Source organism: Bubalus bubalis, chromosome 10 (genome assembly GCF_019923935.1).
Source record: "Bubalus bubalis isolate 160015118507 breed Murrah chromosome 10, NDDB_SH_1, whole genome shotgun sequence".
In the NCBI taxonomy this organism is placed as follows: domain Eukaryota; kingdom Metazoa; phylum Chordata; class Mammalia; order Artiodactyla; family Bovidae; genus Bubalus; species Bubalus bubalis.
Genome location: NC_059166.1, coordinates 53,377,323 through 53,396,447, shown reverse-complemented (window position 1 = coordinate 53,396,447; position 19,125 = coordinate 53,377,323). Strand labels below are relative to the sequence as shown.

At 37.1% G+C, this 19,125-nt stretch overlaps 1 protein-coding gene across 2 annotated transcripts in view; it reads left to right on the top strand.

Annotated features, from left to right (window-relative positions):
* Nucleotides 1–19,125, top strand: part of FBXL4 (F-box and leucine rich repeat protein 4) — a 74,414-nt gene that overhangs the window by 38,815 nt on the left and 16,474 nt on the right. For both annotated transcript variants that reach the window (XM_006052454.4, XM_006052453.4), the window contains exons 5-6: nucleotides 1,843–2,087; nucleotides 8,833–9,046. In XM_006052454.4, the coding sequence (XP_006052516.1) occupies nucleotides 1,843–2,087; nucleotides 8,833–9,046 (459 nt within the window). The remainder of the gene's footprint in view (nucleotides 1–1,842; nucleotides 2,088–8,832; nucleotides 9,047–19,125) is intronic.

Sequence of the window (19,125 nt, the reverse complement as noted above, 5' to 3'; positions counted from 1 at the left end):
GATATGCATACATACACACAATGATATTGCATGTTATTTACAGTAGGGAACAAACCAGGAAATACATCAATGAGAAATTAGTTGAATTAGTGTGTCGCATCTACAAAGTGGCATGGGGTGGATGTGTGTGCAAATGTGGAAATATCTGCAAGATACATCATCCAATGAGAAAAGCAAGGTGAAGAACAGTGTATAAAGTATCATTCTTTTGGTGCAAATCCAGGAATAGAATTTCATACATATTTATCTGGAAAAGAGCAGAAAAACTGTTAGCAGTGTTTACCAAGGGATGGAGGGATTATTAGATTTGAGGGTAGAGAGGGAAGAACTTATCATTTTATACCTGCCTTCAGTGTTTGGGTTTTCTAATATCTTACCTGAATTTTCTCTTGTTATTTGTTTAATATTTTGTGTGTCGACAGTTTGCATGTCATCTGGATGGTGAGAGTTTAGACTAATTTTTAATTTCCCTGTATTTCCCTGTTTTTATAACACAAACACCCACACCCCTTAATGTTATTTTCAAAAGTCAAGTTCACATGTTAAAAATAAATAACAAAAACACCCCAAGCCTTCTTATACTTAATATGTGTATAATCAGTGTGCATTTTTATATGTACTTTTTAAGCTTATTTTAAATATATTGTTGTCACTCTTTTTGTACTTTGGCCTCAAACAGGGTTACTCTGACCTGAAAATAATACCGGGCTTACATAGTTAAATAAATTGATGAAGAACATTTAAGTTAAAGGGCATAATCACAAATCAAAAAGTATAGCTAGATAAATGCACTGCATTAAGTGAAAAAGTCATCCTTCTCTCTCATCTAGAGGTTTCTTTTTTTACCATTCAGCAAATACTTGATTTTTTTTCTTTGTGTTTCTTGGTTCAGAAGAGGCTACTTAGCTATGATTCTTTGAAAATTAGTTTAGAAGCCCCCAACTGTTCACCATTAAGAAAAAACAAATCTTGAACTACTAACAGTTCAAAGAAACTATTAGAATTAGAGATAAATATCTTTTTGTTTCCTCCTCCTTAATACTTTTTTTGGTATTTGTTAGCTACCCCATCATCATTGCCAGTGGCTTTAAGCAGGCTCCTGATTCCTCTTCCCTGGAATTCTGCAGTTGCCCCCTGGCTGGTTTCCCTTCCTGCCTCCAGGAGTGCTCCCTGCAATGCTAAAACACAAATCTGACTCTATCACTCTGCAGCTCAAATCCCTTAGAGACTCCTCATTGCTTTTTGTGTAAATCTAGTCTCCTCTGTGAGGCTCTCTGACCTAATCCACCACCAACTAGTCTTGCCTCTCCCCAGTTTTGCCTCACTCTTTAAAAGTGGAGCCTTCGTGGTCTAAGTCTACTTTTACTGCGGTTAAGCTTGTATCTTGTGTCAGGCTCTAGTGGCAGTCTGTGCTCCTAGCAAAGTTATTAAAACAGTCATTGTCCTTATCAACATCCCACTGAACTCTGAAAACCCTGAGAGGGGGAGCTCTTCTATCACCAGTGATAGGTGTGTAATCGATCTTCAGTAAAGGTTAAGTCTGTGAAAAATTGTATTATTCAATAGATTACCAATATATACTTTTTGCACTGTTAAAAAAAAAAAAGAGTAACTAACATGAATTGAGTATACAGTGAACACTCTTGAAATGTAATGTATATAGCCTTATGTATGTATGGGTACTACTGATGTGGATAATTCCATTGAATATTGATCTATTTAGTATGTGAAAATACTGTTATAAAATGTATGATACTGTTCTTTATTAGATCATATCATACGCTTCATAAAGTGATACTGTTTTTTCAGTCTGGGTGAACTTGGTTTCTCTGTTTTATGTAGCTCATTCAACTGATTCTGAATCATCTTACGCTACCAGACCTGTGTAGATTAGCACAGACTTGCAAACTACTGAACCAACATTGCTGTGATCCTCTGCAGTACATCCACCTCAATCTGCAACCGTACTGGGCGAAACTGAATGACACCTCTCTAGAATTTCTGCAGGCTCGCTGCACTCTCGTGCAGTGGCTTAATTTATCTTGGACTGGCAATAGGGGATTCATCTCTGTTGCGGGATTTAGCAGGTTAGTGCCAAACCTCGTTGAGGTTATTTCACCAGCAGACTGTACTTACTATATAGTAGTTAACATAATAAAAGTTTGAAATTATGTACCATGTACTTTATAGAAATCAAGAGAAATACATTTGTGTATCTTGTTCAGAATGCTTCTGCTTACAAAAGTGGATGAGTTCATTTCGCCATCCTCTTACATCTCAGCTTCATAAGATGGAGGGGAAATTATGTCCTTTACCTCAAATTGTTCAAAATCCCAAGTAACTTTCAACAGAGCTCCTTTTTTTTTCTTTCTCATATTTTCAGCACAGATGATTAACACATTTTAAGAACTATTTCCAAATCAAAATCTACCTCTCTAATGTGATTTGTCAGAAATGGAAAACAATTTATTATAGAACATTTTTAATTAAATCTTAATTACATGTGCAATACATCACCCAAATTTAGAAGCTCATTTAAACTAATTATGTTGAAAATGCAATTGCATGTTAAATAGGCGACCACACTTGCAGACCTGCCCAGGTGTTTCTGCTCCTTTCTATTTAAGCATTTAGTTTCCTTACTATTAAATGTCACCTGTTAAACATTTGAAAGCCTGCACGCGTGCATATTCATTTAGCAACGCCATAGTCATTTTTTCTTGTGATACAAACAGGTGTTTTTCTCTTAACCTTGATGATGGTTATTCTCATTGTAAGTTACAGTATAATCCATTTCATTAAGTTAAATAATGAAGAAATAGACACTTTGGGGAAATTAACCTGTTATTTTTGATTAACGAATAATCGCCTATCGTGTTTTTAGAAGTTAGAATGAACTACAGCTTTCCCTACACACATCCCCAAGTGGATGCATTCCAGTGGCTTATGAATTAGAAATTTGTATTTTGAGCTTTGTTTCTCCTTGACTTAGAGTATAAAATTAAAGATGCAGTTCCAGAAATAAATATTTGATACCTTAGATTCAGATGAAATCATGTTTGAAATAGCACCAATGTGTTCAAAATGCTAATATTAATAGTTTGTGTCAAATTAAAAGAACACAGGCAATAATGGCTTACAGCACATGTTGAAACCATGGACGCACTGGGTTTCTTTCTTTTCTGCCAGAAACAGAACTAGAGGAAGGGGGTTCTTAGATAAAGTGTTCTGGGATCTGAGGGTCAGAATCTAAAGATTCTGTAACATGATGTGTATACAAAATTATTTTTTATTATGTAAATTTGATTAAGAGGGGATATATATATATATATAATAGTAGGTATTATATATATGTAAGAAAATGAGTTGTTTCTTTTTGGCAGTGTAATTTTGGTGAATTTTGATAGAATCCACATTTTGAAAATTGCTGGATTTTTGACAGCTCTCCATTGGAACACAGCTTAGTCCTTTCTGTTTCCCTTTCTGCAAACACACCCTTCATTGGCAAATTGTCCTCACTGCTAATGGGACCAAGAAGAACTGAAGCTAATGATGACTGTGGGTATTCAGAGAGTGCACTATGGATCATAAACCAAGACTAACCGAGAGCAGATAGAACCATTGGTATCAGTAAGCATTATTTTACCTTATAAGGACTTCGGGGTATTTTAATTCCTCTCATAGCTCTTTCTTAAATGTTTCCCACTATTTGGGACTTATTATGTGTGTGTTTTCACTGTTGGTGTGTAGTGCGTAAGGCATTATGGTGAGTATTGTGGACCATGTGAAGAGGTAGATGATATAGTTCCTACTACAAAAACAATACAGGTATAAAGATAAACATTTAAACATATCATTCCTATATTTTTATAAATAAAATAGCAGGGAGGCAGCTAATGAGTAAAGACATTAAAGAAAACTTTGGTAATGAATGACCAAGTCCAACTTCCTAGGCAAAATGTGGCATATACCCATAGTATAATGAGTAAAATATAAAGATAATATTAAATCAGTTTTTAGAAATTCTCTTTTTGTAGCTTCTTCTGGTGCATTAGCAGAAACATAAGTTGTTAGAAGAAAACTTCACAATGCTATTTTAAGAATTTTAGACGTGCAGTGGATAAAGATCTTCTTTTATAAGTTTAAAGCTCCAATCTACTTTCTCACCAGCAATTTCTCTTCCATTTTCAATTTGCCCCTTTAGTTGCTGTGGAGCTGTTTGAATAATCACAAAAGTACATACATAAATTTAAGTTTTCCATATTTCACAGGAGTATTTCAGCCTGTAAAGCCATGTATCTTGATAGCATTCCTTTGAGCATAGTCATTGTTCCCATTAAGAAAAGAAAAAGTTGAAATAACGGAGAGAGAGTCTTTTTGGGGATGGGAGATACTGGAGCTTTGCCTACTGATTACTGTTGGCCCCCTTGACTTGACTGCTGAATTGATAGTCATTATGGCTTGTAGGCAGCATTCCCAGAATAAACAATAAATATTCATGGCTTGATTATTAATGAATAATCTATGAGTAAGTGTGGTCTATTTATGCTCGTTACTGTGAAGAAGGCTTATTTATAATACTTTAAAGGGAAAAAAAGTACCTTTTTGAACTAGAAACCGATGATGATGAGTTGCCTTTTGAGCAAGTCTTTGGGAAAAGTTTGATATAGGTAATTTTTGTTGCCTAAAAACCTTATCCTCACAAACTGAAACTGTTTCACTGCATTTTAAAGAAGTTAGAAATTTATCTTATTCAAAATAGCAGGGGAAGTGGAATAATGAGAACTTAAAACTTTTAATCAGTTATTAAAATCCTATTCTATCTACAGATTTGTGACTTGTAACTTCAAGTCCTGCTCATGTATATCATTATTCATTAAAATCACATCTATTGTAATTACACTTTCCTCTTGCAATACACTCCCTGAAGTCTTGGATATTCCTTTGCCACCCTGTTTGTTTGTGCTCTGAGGCTTAATTATACCATTTTGATGTTCAAAAAGCCTTAGACTCATGTTTTTCTGCTATAGTTTTTCTTCAGATAGTTGCTCAAACTAATCACCTTGAGCGCCACCTCAGTTATGTAGAGATTTCTACCCCTAGCCCATCTACTTGTTCCCTTCAGAAAACACTGTTGGATGCTTTTTAGGTTTAAGGACTTGATGTTTTGACACAAAACTACAGTTTTATGGAATAGAGAGCTTTTTGCGTATTCATATATTTGTTTATTCAGTTGCCTGCCAATGTTTTACACTGTTGTATCTTTTAGATGGTCAACTCCTAGAGATTAAAGACAATTACGACAGTTTCTTTTCATGTCCTTCTACCATTGCTGGATGGTGCCGTACACAGTTAAGCAAGAAGTTTTGTTTTTAATAACTTTATTTTAGATCTGATATAGTAAATAATGCTCCAGCTATTTGGAATTAAAAATATCTTAAATATACTGTTTTATAAAACTCAGTGAGGGCCAGCTACAAAACATGAGATTAGGATTCAGAGCCATGGATATTTATACCTAATTCTCCTCTTTACCTTGAAACTTCAGGCAGGTTGTAAGGTTTGGTGCCTTTTATTTTGTGATGAATAAACTCAGATTAAATCATTCATTCACGTAATGTTAATTATTTTAGGGTACAAATTACCATTTAGTAAATTACTTCTTATGTACCTGTATTACTCTGGACAAATTAATTCACCTTATAAGGATAGGCAATTTATTTCTCTCTCCAGAGACTCCTTTTCTCATAGCAGGAGACCTAGTTTGGGACTGTTTATCTGAACTTAGGTTTTCTCTTAATACCCTCAATATCAAGAAAATACTTGATGAGAATTCATAAGATGGAATGAACAGGCTTCAGGAAATAAACAAGCTATAGTTCTCTTTTCAGGTGACCAGTATTACAATTGAGATGAATAAATAGATGACTAAGATCTGTAATTATGTGTTAAAACTTTATGAGAAACATTAAGGAAGGAAATGAGTTGTGTTCAGCTAATTAATTGATTCTGCTATTTCTGCCTTCTTGTAGTGGAAATATGAAAAAGCCGGTGGTGTAGATCTCATAAGTTAAGGAAGAGTTGACTATGGGGATATTGACTAAATAACCTACTCAGTAAAAATATAGCATATAGAAAAAGGGAGAGGGTCATAAAGGTGGTATAAGCATGATCATTGTCATTATTGTGCTTCCAAATTCTATCATTCATTAAATCAATTTGGGACGTTTTCTAGTCTATTAACAGCTTTCTGATGATTGGCTTGCTATCTTTAGAAGGGAAGAGTTCATTAATGAGAGAAAGGAGACAAGGGGTGTCAAAGCATTCCAAGGCTAATACTAAAAAGAACTGTAGAACAAAGTGCTTTGCCAAATAATGAAGACCTTCAATAGATAAGATGCCTAAAGATTTTAATTTTAAGAGTTAATATACTCATTTAACTTTTGTCATCTGCAAATAATTTTAGAAGCATCAAATCCAAATAGGATACTCTAGATCTCTGGTGCCCTACATTCATTTCTAGATTGCTAGCTTCTAAATGATGATGAACTAGCCATAACTACAATGTATATTCAAAGTAAGGTAAAAATGTTCATTTTGTTATATGTCCTAGTTTGACCCTCTTAAAGGAAAAATACTGAGTCCATAGAACCTAGTCTGCTCCGGAGTAGAGGAAATTTAAATTCCTCAAATGCATTTTCATAATTGGAAGAGTTATTCAGCAAATTCATCAAGTGTTTTTATGCATCTGACATCATGCTAAGTACTAAGTATACCACAGATAGACTCAATGTAAACAAATCAGTAAATAAGGAAATTATGGTTAACAGAAAAATGAATTTTGGTTGAGAAATAGAGGAGCCGAGTTCATTCAGTTCAGTGTGTAGAAGATGCGTTGTTAACTTAGTGCCCATTGCTTCCCTTTGAAATAGATCCCCAGTCTGAATATTGAGCACCGCAATCAGCGCCACCACCTCCATCCAGCGCACCATCCGCTCTTCCCTGAATATGGTTATGGTGTCCTGATGATCTCCCAGTTTTCACCCCTGTTCCCCTTCAGTTTATTCTCCACACAGAAACCAGAGTGATCCTGTTAAAACACAAGCAAGGGGTGCCACACCTCTGCTCAAAAACCCTCTGGTGTCTGAGAATCCCGTCTCCCTCAAAATAAAAGCCTGAGTCTTTATAGGATACACAGCGTATGACCTGCCCCTTACCACTCTGATCGGCTCCCATCTGCCTCTCACTTTGTGCCTGCTTGCAGTTCCCAACTCTAGGCGTTGTCTGAGGTGCCCTGCCTCTGAGCTGTCATCCTCGCTGCTGCCTGCTTGCCACTTCTCTGGGGAACTGCTTTGCTCACCGTCTCGCTTCCTTTGGGTCTTGACTCACCTTCTCAGTGAGGCTTCCCTGTCTACTCTTCACACTTTCTGTTGTCCTTCTCTGCTTTTCTTTTCTTCTTGGCACTCTTGACTCTCTAATACACTATTAATTTTACTCATTTATTTGTTCATGGTCTACCTCTCCTACTGAAATGTAAGTAAACTCCATGAGAGCAGGGACTTTGCCCACAGCCAACTTCCCAGCGTCTAGAGTAACGCAGGGTCATAGTAGGAGCTCAGTTAATATTTGTTGAGTGAATCCCTGAAGGTGCTTGATGTAAACTGTCCTTTTAGCCAGTACAGTAGCAGAGAACAGTAGTGAAACACGTGGGAGGAGATCAAGGTGAGGGGATAGCTTGAAGAGTGCCCGAGAATTTGAAGGAAGGGGAGGGGGTGTGAAATGGTGTGAGATGCCCCAATAAATCAAGTAATACAAGGGCTGGAAAGAAAGGCCCTTTGATTTGGCATTTAAAAGGAAAGGATGAATTTAGGGAAAGCAGAACATAGACTGCAATGGATTAAGAATAAGCAGATGTTCTTGGATGTTTGGGTGTAAATAAGCTGTGTGGGCTACTGACTTATTTGCAATATTTAAAATAAATTTGTAGCAGTTACATTTTTTATTGTTTGTGTGTTGGCTGAGATTTCACTGTTAATATTTGTGGGGTGCTCTGGCCTTTGCAGACTTCTTTCACGTTATTGTAGAATGTTCAGAACCACAAGCAGTGTGGTGAGTGCTGTTACATGTTTCTAGTCTGCCTTCTACTGCTGAGGGAGCGCTGTGTGTGTGAGGGTGGGTGTGTGCACAAATGCACGCACATGTGCACACGCCCTTAGTCACATCCGCCTCTGCCACCACATGAACAGAGGAATCCACCAAACTTTTCTGTCTATGGAGAATCCCTTGGACGGCAAGCCTGGTGGGCTGCCGTCTGTGGGGTCGCACAGTCGGACACGACTGACGCAACCCAGAAATTTTCTGAGTTGAGAGGAGGCTAGTCTGATCTGTTTTGAGGTCATTTAGTTAGAGCTGTCACTTTGTGTGCCATGTTCAAAATAAATTATCCAGTACTGTTTAGGGTACTGTATAGGAAGAAATATCTTCCAGAAGTTGAGAGTTTTGTTATATTTTGTTTGTTGGCTCTACCAGCTCAGGTGTGAATTACAGGTAAGTAGAAGAAATACACCCTCTTGCTTTCTTAATTTCCCACTTAACAGTAGCTGACTTTTTATGTGATATGAATCCATTTTATCTTCTCAGGTTGATTTATTGTAGCCTAACCATGCCTGTTTCGGCAGGCAGTAAATGAGAATTTAAGTGAAACAAGTTTTTTTATTTTCCCTGATAGAAATCTATTCTGAGGGTGTCTGCTTAGAGTCGATATAATTCCCAAGTGCTTGCAAAAAATATGTTTTAGTTTTATGAAATTCACACGGAGCATTGTGTTTACAGGTTTCTGAAGGTCTGCGGATCTGAATTAGTGCGCCTTGAATTATCCTGCAGCCACTTCCTTAATGAAACTTGCTTGGAGATTATTTCTGAGATGTGCCCAAATCTACAGGACTTAAATCTCTCCTCCTGTGATAAACTACCACCTCAAGCTTTCAGCCACATCGCCAAGTTGTGCAGCCTGAAAAGACTCGTTCTCTATCGAACAAAAGTAGAGGTAAGATTTATACTTTTAGTAATGTAATGACCAACGGAATGATCAGTTGCCTGTAATTGCTCATAATAATATGATTTATGATTTTTAAATAAATTAAGTTTATGACACCACCTGACTATCCTAAAACAATTAGAGCTGATTCAGTCATTTCATGATTAGTCTATAGTATTTTTTTTTGTTGTTTCTTTGTTTTCAATTTAGGAAAATGTTACCCGCTGTGCTCTTAAAATTTTTGTAATGCTGTTCATGTTTCTAGGTAAATAAGCAAGCAATAGGCTGAGGTGAGCTGAAATGCTGGCAGGGAATTAATTCATGAAAGTGCTGGGAGGAAAGTGTGTAGGAGGACGTTTCCTTGGAGTGAGAGGAAGCAAAGTGGAATGCATCCAGGAGTGAACTTCAGAGTTAAAATTCCTAATACATAGTTTAGGAGTCTCATTAAAGAAGAGTGGAGTCACGTAATATTTATTGATCTCCTTGCTTTTTTTCCACTTAGCTCTAGGACATCTTACCAGACCATTATATATATTACTACCTGACTCTTTTCATTAACTGTGTAGTTTATGTTTTACCATGATCAACTCGGTTAGTTGTTCCCCAAATGGTCAACATTTCAGTTTTCCCAGCTGTTTTTCTTTTACAAACCATCTAGCATTAGCATTATTTTGCACAGTTTTCTATGTACTGGCTATTGTTGCTATAGGATAGAGTTCTGTAAGTAGTACTGCTGGTCAGAATATAAACATCCACTTACTGCTGTATACCTGTTTCCTCTACTCCAGTCTTGTTGGCCTTCTTTCTGTCCCTTGAACATTCTGATCCAGTCCCAGTTCATGGCTTTTTGTCCTATGCCTGTCTGGAATATTCTTCCAGCTTGTTATATGGTTGTCCTCTTCTCAACTCAGTGTCCTACTTAAATTTTTTTTTTTCAGAGGTGGTTTCTTAGGCATTGATAAAAGGTAGCCTCCCCACCCCCTTCTGGTTGGCTCCTGTCATATTATATCACCTAGTGTATTTTCTAACAACTTTAGACCATCATGTTGGTTTTCTTATGATCATCTGTCTCCTTATACTAGGATATATGCTTCATGACAGTAGGATATATGTTCTTATGATCATCTGTCTCCTTATACTAGGATATATGTTTCATTCAGTTGTCTATCTTTTTCATTGCCATGTTCCTGATATCTAGTATAGTACCTGGTAAAGATGGCCATTCCGTAAATATTTAAAGAAATAAATAAGATAGACAAATTACTTTTCCAAAATGATGTACCAGTTGCCTCTCCACTCTAGTGAACCCTTGCCTGCTTTGAATGTTGCCTTGGCCAAGTATTTTGAGAATCATTTACATGTAATGTACTTAGAGGGTGCCAAATACATAATAAACTCTCAATAAATATTATCTGCTAAAACAGTAGTAAGAGTAATAATCATTATTATGGCAATTCTGTATATGTTTTGCTGTGTGGTAGGGAAGGTCTTCTCTCTCTATTCTTTTTAAACTTAAAAGAAATCCTTGTGTATTATTATTCTTCCAGCTGTATCTTTCAGCAAAGATTTTGTTGGGAGTGCCTTTATTATATTTCATTTTGCTCTTTAATAAGACTTCGTATCTGTTCATATGTGTCTTGTTTTACATTCAAGAGCATGTTATAGTTTTCTTCATTTAGATTTTATATCCTTCTGGTTAAATTTATCCCTTGTCTTTCATAGTCTCAGACACTATTTTCTTTCATTTTAACTGGTTAATTTTCATATAAAGAAAAATTGAGTTTTGTATATTTATCTTGTATCTGCTCCCCTTCAGTTCAGTTCAGTTCAGTCGCTCAGTCGTGTCCGACTCTTTGCAACCCCATGAATCGCAGCATGCCAGGCCTCCCTGTCTATCACCAACTCCCGGAGTTCACTCAAACTCACGTGCATTGAGTCCGTGATGCCATCCAGCCATCTCATCCTCTGTCATCCTCTTCTCCTCCTGCCCCCAATCCCTCCCAGCATCAGAGTCTTTTCCAATGAGTCAACTCTTCGCATGAGGTGGCCAAAGTACTGGAGTTTCAGCTTTAACATCATTCCTTCCAAAGAAATCTGAATGCTTATAATTGTTCTAATAACTTATATCTTTTGAGTTTCCTTATGATGTAATTGTATTATCTGGAAATTAATATACCTTTTCTTTCTGTTCCAATGTTTAAAGTATTGCTACACTAAGTAGAACTTCACAAATAATGTAGGATAATAGAGTCACAATAGGTATACCAATCTTATTTCTAATATGGAGGGAATTTTTTCTTTTTTAAATATTTATATGACAAATATGTGGCAGGTACTGGTGTAGGCACTGAGACTTCATTAGTGAACTAAATAGACAACTCCTCATGTAACTTACTAGTTTTATCTATTGTTTGATGTTATTTCTGATAAATATCATTTGAGTAAGACTATTTTTATCAAAAATATGTATTATATTAAAATTTTTTAAAGCCTCCATTACCACCCTGATCCTTTTTCTTCTTTTATTTGTTAATATAATGCCTTATGCTGGACAGTCTTTATATTCCTGGGATAATTCCTACATGTTTTAGCTTAATACATAGCTAGGCTATTTTCCTAATATTTTTGAGCCAAATCGCCTGGATTTGGATTCTACTTTGGATATCACTTACTAATTATATTACCTTGAGGAAGTTTCTTGATGCCCTGTTTCCTTCTATATAAGTGGATATAATGATAATATACCTTTCAAATGGTTGTTGTGAGAATAAACATGATTTAATATACATGAAGAGTTTACAACAGTACCTGTTTCACAGTTAACATTCTTTAAGAGTTAAGACTTATTTATCAATACTTTTTACATCTACTTTCTTAAATGAAATTGAGCTGTGTTTTTCCTTTTCACACCATTTTATCATGTTTGGAGCTTGGAGTATAACATCTTGTCAAAAAGGATTTGTGACATTGACATCTTATTCTTTGATATTTGTTATTCACTTGCTAAGTTGTGTCTGACTCTATGCAACCCCAGGGACTGCAACATGCCAGGCTTCCTTGTCTTTCACTATCTTCTGGAGTTTGCTCAAACTCACATCCTTTGAGTCGGTAATGCCATCCAATCGTCTCATCCTCTGTTGCCCCCTTCTCCTGCCCTCAATCTTTCTCATTCCAATGAGTCAACTCTTCGCATCAGGTGGCCAGAGTATTGGAGCTTCACCTTCAGCATCAGTCCTTCATGAATATTCAGTGTTGATTTCCTTTAGGATTTACTGATTTGATCTCCTTGCTGTACAAGGGACTCTCAAGAGTCTTCTCCAATACCACAGTTTGAAGCATCAATTCTTCGGCACTCAGCCTTCTTTATGGTAACTCTCACATCCATACATGACTACTGAGAAAACCATAGCTTTGACTTTGTCAGCAAAGTGGTGTCTCTGCTTTTTAATACACTTTCTAGGTTTGTTACAGCTTTTCTTCAGGCAGTAAGCATCTTTCAGTTTCATGGCTGCAGTTACCATCTGCAGTGATTTTGGAGTCCAAGAAAATAAAATCTGCCACTGTTCCACTTTTTCCCCATCTATTAGCCATGAAGTAATGGGACTGGAATGCCATGATTTTAGTTTTATGAATTTTGAGTTTTAAGCCAGCTTTTTCACTCTCCTCTTTCACCTTTCAAGAGGCTCTATAGTTTCCCTTTGCTTTCTGCAATTAGAGTGGTGGAATAACTGTAATAAATGAGTATTATCTGTTAGATAGAATTTACCGATAAAACTATCTGGGTGTATAGCTTTTTTATTGGTAGATCAGAGTAGATATCTTTAGCTTGACATAGTTTTTAAACTAATCCATGGAAATGTGAATATAGTATTCCTGACTTGGGACAGAATTTTAGCTAGAGTTTAACTGGTGACTTGGTGGAAAGAAGACTTTGATGCTAGTTCTGGCCCTACCAGTAACAAGCTTAGTGATCTCTTGGTGATCTCTTTCACATAGTCTCTCAAGTTCCAGGGTTCTTTATCTGTAAAATGAGAAGACTTTTGTCCCTGAATGCCAGTTTAAAGATAGTGTTAGTCCATGTTTTCATTAGTCCATGGTGAAGTGACTCACTATTTATGAGGGTGTAAAATTGTCAGCTAACTTTTCTTGAGTAGATTTTGCATTCTGAAATTATGACACACCTGTGTTTTACTGCTGTATTTACTGTTTTATATTGCCTTGTGTGCTGTGAAGTTTGATACCCTCTGAGCAAGATAACACCTCATTTAAAAAATATTCTGATTAAATTTAACTTTAAGAAGAAATGTAGCTTCAGTTCATTTCAGTCGCTCAGTAATGTCCGACTCTTTGTGACTCCATGAATCGCAGCACACCAGGCCTCCCTGTCCATCACCAACTCCCGGAGTTCACTCAGACTCAGTCCATTGAGTCAGTGATGCCATCCAGCCATCTCATCCTCTCGTCCCCTTCTCCTCCTGCCCCCAATCCCTCCCAGCATCAGAGTCTTTTCCAATGAGTCAACTCTTCACCTGAGGTGGCCAAAGTACTGGAGTTTCAGCTTTAGCATCATTCCTTCCAAAGAAATCCCAGGGCTGATCTCCTTCAGAATGGACTGGTTGGATCTCCTTGCAGTCCAAGGGACTCTCAAGAGTCTTCTCTAGCACCACAGTTCAAAAGCATCAATTCTTTGGTGCTCAGCTTTCTTCACAGTCCAACTCTCACATCCATACATGACCACTGGAAAAACCATAGCCTTGACTAGATGGACCTTTGTTGGCAAAGTAATGTCTCTGCTTTTGAATATGCTATCTAGGTTGGTCATAACTTTCCTTCCAAGGAGTAAGCGTCTTTTAATTTCATGGCTGCAGTCACCATCTGCAGTGATTTTGGAACCCAAAAAAATAAAGTCTGACACTGTTTCCACTGTTTCCCCATCTATTTCCCATGAAGTGATGGGACCAGATGCCATGATCTTCGTTTTCTGAACGTTGAGCTTTAAGCCCGCTTTTTCACTCTCCACTTTCACTTTCATCAAGAGGCTTTTGAGTTCCTCTTCACTTTCTGCCATAAGGGTGGTGTCATCTGCATATCTGAGGTTATTGATATTTCTCCCAGCAATCTTGATTCCAGCTTGTGCTTCCTCCAGCCCAGCGTTTCTCATGATGTACTCTGCATATAAGTTAAATAAGCAGGGTGACAATATACAGCCTTGACGAACTCCTTTTCCTATTTGGAACCAGTCTGTTGTTCCATGTCCAGTTCTAACTGTTGCCTCCTGATCTGCAAATAGGTTTCTCAAGAGGCAGGTCAGGTGGTCTGGTATTCCCATCTCTTGAAGAATTTTCCACAGTTTATTGTGATCCACACAGTCAAAGGCTTTGGCATAATCAGTAAAGCAGAAATAGATGTTTTTCTGGAACTCTCTTGCTTTTTCTATGATCCAGTAGATGTTGGCAATTTGGTCTCTGGTTCCTCTGCCTTTTCTAAAACCAGCTTGAACATCAGGAAGTTCACGGTTCCCGTATTGCTGAAGCCTGGCTTGGAGAATTTTGAGCATTACTTTACTAGCATGTGAGATGAGTGCAATTGTGTGGTAGTTTGAGCATTCTTTGGCATTGCCTTTCTTTGGGATTGGAATGAAAACTGACCTTTTCCAGTCCTGTGGCCACTGCTGAGTTTTCCAAATTTGCTGGCATATTAAGTGCAGCACTTTCACAGCATTATCTTTCAGGATTTGAAATAGCTCAACTGGAATTCCATCACCTCCACTAGCTTTGTTTGTAGTGATGCTTTCTAAGGCCCACTTGACTTCACATTCCAGGATGTCTGGCTCTAGGTCAGTGATCACACCATCATGATTATCTGGGTCGTGAAGATCTTTTTTGTATAGTTCTTCTGTGTATTCTTGCCACCTCTTCTTAATATCTTCTGCTTCTGTTATGTCCATACCATTTCTGTCGTTTATCGAGACCATCTTTGCATGAAATGTTCCCTTGGTATCTCTAATTTTCTTGAAGAAATCTCTAGTCTTTCCCATTCTATTGTTTTCCTCTATTTCTTTGCATTGATTGCTACGAAAGGCTTTCTTATCTCTTCTTGCTATTCTTTGGAATTCTGCATTCAGATGCTTATATCTTTCCTTTTCTCCTTTGCTTTTGCTTCTCTTCTTTTCACAGCTATTTGTAAGGCCTTTTCACAGCTATTTGTAATTTGTAAGATTAAATTTAACTTTAAGAAGAAATGTAGCTTAGTTCATTATTAAGTAAACCTTCAGAAAGAAAAATAGGGTAAAAACTAAGAAATTATATAACTTGCTAGGCATCTTACATCTGGGTTGATTTGTAAAAATGTTTCCCATGATATGCTTTTGAAATGTTACAAATTCACATCATCTAAGTGTGAGGGAATCATTAAATAGTCTACAATTTTCTTCAATTTACCTCCAGAAGCTGATAGTATATGATTATATATTTCATAAAAAGTTTGATTTTATAGGGATTGAGAAGATTTCATAGCTCAAGACTGGAGACCTCATACATATGTATCCAAGTCTAAATAGCATCAACTCTGCTTCCCCCAGTCACTTAAACATAGATGTGAAATCACTGTATGATTTCATTAAGTAAAATTTGGTTTGTACCATATGTTACTACCTATTAAAGTTTGTTTTTATTAATCCAGCTGCCAAAAGACCATAAAATCATTTTTAAATTTATTCTAGATGATTTTTCTGACATTTAGTACATAGAAAAAATTATAAAATTGATTTTCATTGATCTGCATTGGACTTACAATAAAATAAAAAATAATCTCATTTTAGTGATACAAATGGCAAAATTCAAAATGGAGAAAAACCTACCCAGGCAGTGTAGACTTTTAACAGCTTCCCAGCTCTGTATTCAGTGCTTTCTGCCCATACTTGATTTACATCTGTTATCTCGTCATTCTCGGGATCTGCATCAGACTCCCCTGTAGGCACTAAGTGACTCAGAGGAATAAAGGGAAAAGACAACACAATCAACTGGTCTCTTTTAAAACAAACCGAAGTGACAACACTGGTAATCATATCAATCTGTAAGCACCTCCCTTGTTACTTAAGCAAAACATTATGGGCTTCCTTGGTAGCTCAGATGGTTAAGAATCTGCCTGCAATTTGGGAGACTTGGATTTGATCCCTGGGTCAGGAAGATCCCCTGGAGAAGGGAATGCAGCCCACTCCAGTTTTCTTGTCTGGAGAATTCCATGGAGAGAGGAGCCTGGTGGGCTCTTCTCATGGGGTCACAGTTGGACAATGGCACCCCACTCCAGTACTCTTGCCTGGAAAATCCTATGGACGGAGGAGCCTGGTAGGCTGCAGTCCATGGGGTTGTGGAGAGTCTGACACAACTGAGCGACTTCACTTTCACTTTTCACTTTCATGCATTGGAGGAGGAAATGGCAACCCACTCCAGTGTTCTTGCCTGGAGAATCCCAGGGACAGGGGAGCCTGGTGGGCTGCCGTCTATGGGGTCGCACAGAGTTGGACACGACTGAAGCGACTTAGCAGCAGCAGCAGCAGCAGTACCCTACTGTGAGAAGCAGCAGCAGTAAGATCTTTATCAGACTTTAACTATGGTTAAAACTGCTCAGCAGCACATTCTGGGTATCTGATTCAGACATTATTTTATAATGTAAAAATTGGGAAGATATTTGGTTTTTAGTCTGTATAAGAGACCCGCATCATAAAACAGTTCTCTTGGTTTTCCCACTTTAAAGATTTATGTGCTTAAGAAAGTCACTTATACTAAGCTGAAAGTTTACCTGTTAAAAAATTTACCCTATCACATAGGCTATTGAGAAGACCAAATTAGATCATACTTGTAAATAACATCACACTGTAAATTAGATAGACTTGTGTACATGTGAAAATGATAGTATAGATTTTTTCAGCATAATCCTACAAATTATTCCCAACTTTGTGAAGTATTCTTATAGATACTCCTAAATAGGAATATCTTTTCCATCATGTGCTATGGGAGAAGGCAATGGCACTCCACTCCAGTACTCTTGCCTGGAAAATCCCATGGATGGAGGATCCTGGTAGGCTGCAGTCCATGAGGTCGCTAAGAGTCGGACACCACTGAGGGACTTCACTTTCATGCATTGGAGAAGGAAATGGCAACCCACTCCAGTACTCTTTCCTGGAGAATCCCAGGGACGGGGGAGCCTGGTGGGCTGCTGTCTATGGGGTCGCACAGAGTCGGACACAACTGAAGTGACTTAGCAGCAGCAGCAGCAGCAGCAGCATGTGCTATGAGGGACTTAGGTTAAATAGCTGCTTTCATGCTTCTGATCTGTTTCTGGTAAAAGGAAAGTACATTCCTAACTTATAAACTCCATAATGAGAGGGATCATGTTTGACTGTTTATGTCTTTACAGCTAGTATGTAGAACATTGTCTGGTATTCACTATAGTGAATATATATAGTAGATACTTGGTAAACCTGTGTTGAATGAATGAGTGATAGCTCTTGCTTGTCAGTTTCTCTTTTCTTTGTTTGATAAGTTAGTAAGCATCAGATAAGTTTGTCTTTCTACAGAATAACCACATCAACTAAGCAGATGGATGGGAGATCTACAACTTGGAAAACTTGTAAAAAATTTTTTTGAACTTGTATTTGTTCCGAATTTTTAGCTCTAAAAGATAGTGAGAATACTTTGTTTTGTTTATTTCATGAGATCTTTTTCCTTCCTTAGATATGTTTAGGATTGTGATGAAAAATTACTTCATCAGAGATAGCAAATGTTTTCTTAAAACATCAAAAAAAAAAAAAAAAGAGAGAGAGAGAGAAAAAATCATTAGATAATCTCTTTTCAGAGTTACGGGTATATATACATTGATTGAATTTCAGTAGATGCAGGGCTGTAACTGTATGCCTGATGAAAAGATAGTGCAAAGGGATGGAGAACAGAAATGACCCATATGCTAAGGTTAAGACCCTATTTAATGCGTGATCTCAGAATAACTAGTGAAACGAGTGGTTAAATGCAGTAATTTTCTTTTTACTGAATTTGGTAGGTCCTTGATGATTGTATAGGCAAGACTTAAGGCAAAAGATGGGGACAAACATGAAGAAGACTTTAATTGTAGTTAGTTTCTTCTACCATTAATGACAAGGAAGTTATTATAGTAGAGTGAGATAAGTAATGATTGGAAAGACTTTAAGTTCTTTTTGTCCTTTTTATCTCTATTCACAAGATTCTTGTTACTTATGATAAACATTAATTACAAGTCCTTCTTTAGCCATACATGATGATGTATTTTTGTGAGAGAGAGCTGTAGAAATTTAACTCATGAAATAGACTCTTAAATATTTACAAGGAAAGAGCTTTTATTTTGAAATAATTTTAGACTTATAAAAAGTTGCATACAAAATAGATTGCTCTACTTTATGCATATTTTTTCCTGAACCATTTGAAAGTAATAAAGATATAACTCTCCTTTACCCCTAAAGGGGCCTATTTGTGCAACTATTCTTAAATACTTGTTCCATGGGCTGAATTGTGTCTCCCCAAAACTTATTATGTTGAAGTCCTGACCCCTAGTACCTCATAATGTGACAGACAATATTTGGAGATAGGGTCTTTCAAGGGATGATTAAGTTAAATGAGGTCATTAGGACGGGGCCTAATCCAATATGAGTGGTTTCCTTATGAGCAGAGATTAGGTCACAGACACACAGAGGGGAGACCATATGAAAGCACCAAAAGTAAATGGCAGGTTTCAAGCCAAGAGGAGAGGCCTGAGAATAAATTAGCCCTGCTAACACCTTGATCTCAGACTTCTAGCCTCCAGAATTGTGAAAAAATTAATCTCTGTTGTTTAAGTTACCCAGTCTACAGTATTTTGTCATGGCAGTTCTAGCAAACTAATACAACTTGTACAGGATGGCATAGGATAGCTTTTTAACATATTGCACAAAAAGTGACATCAAGAGAAGGCCTTCACATTATCTAAAGCAATCTGGATTAGTGTTAGGAGTTTCAACCTGTTTACCTTTTCTTTGTTTTGGGGGAAAAAATATCTGGAGTTGGGGGTGAGTTGGGGTG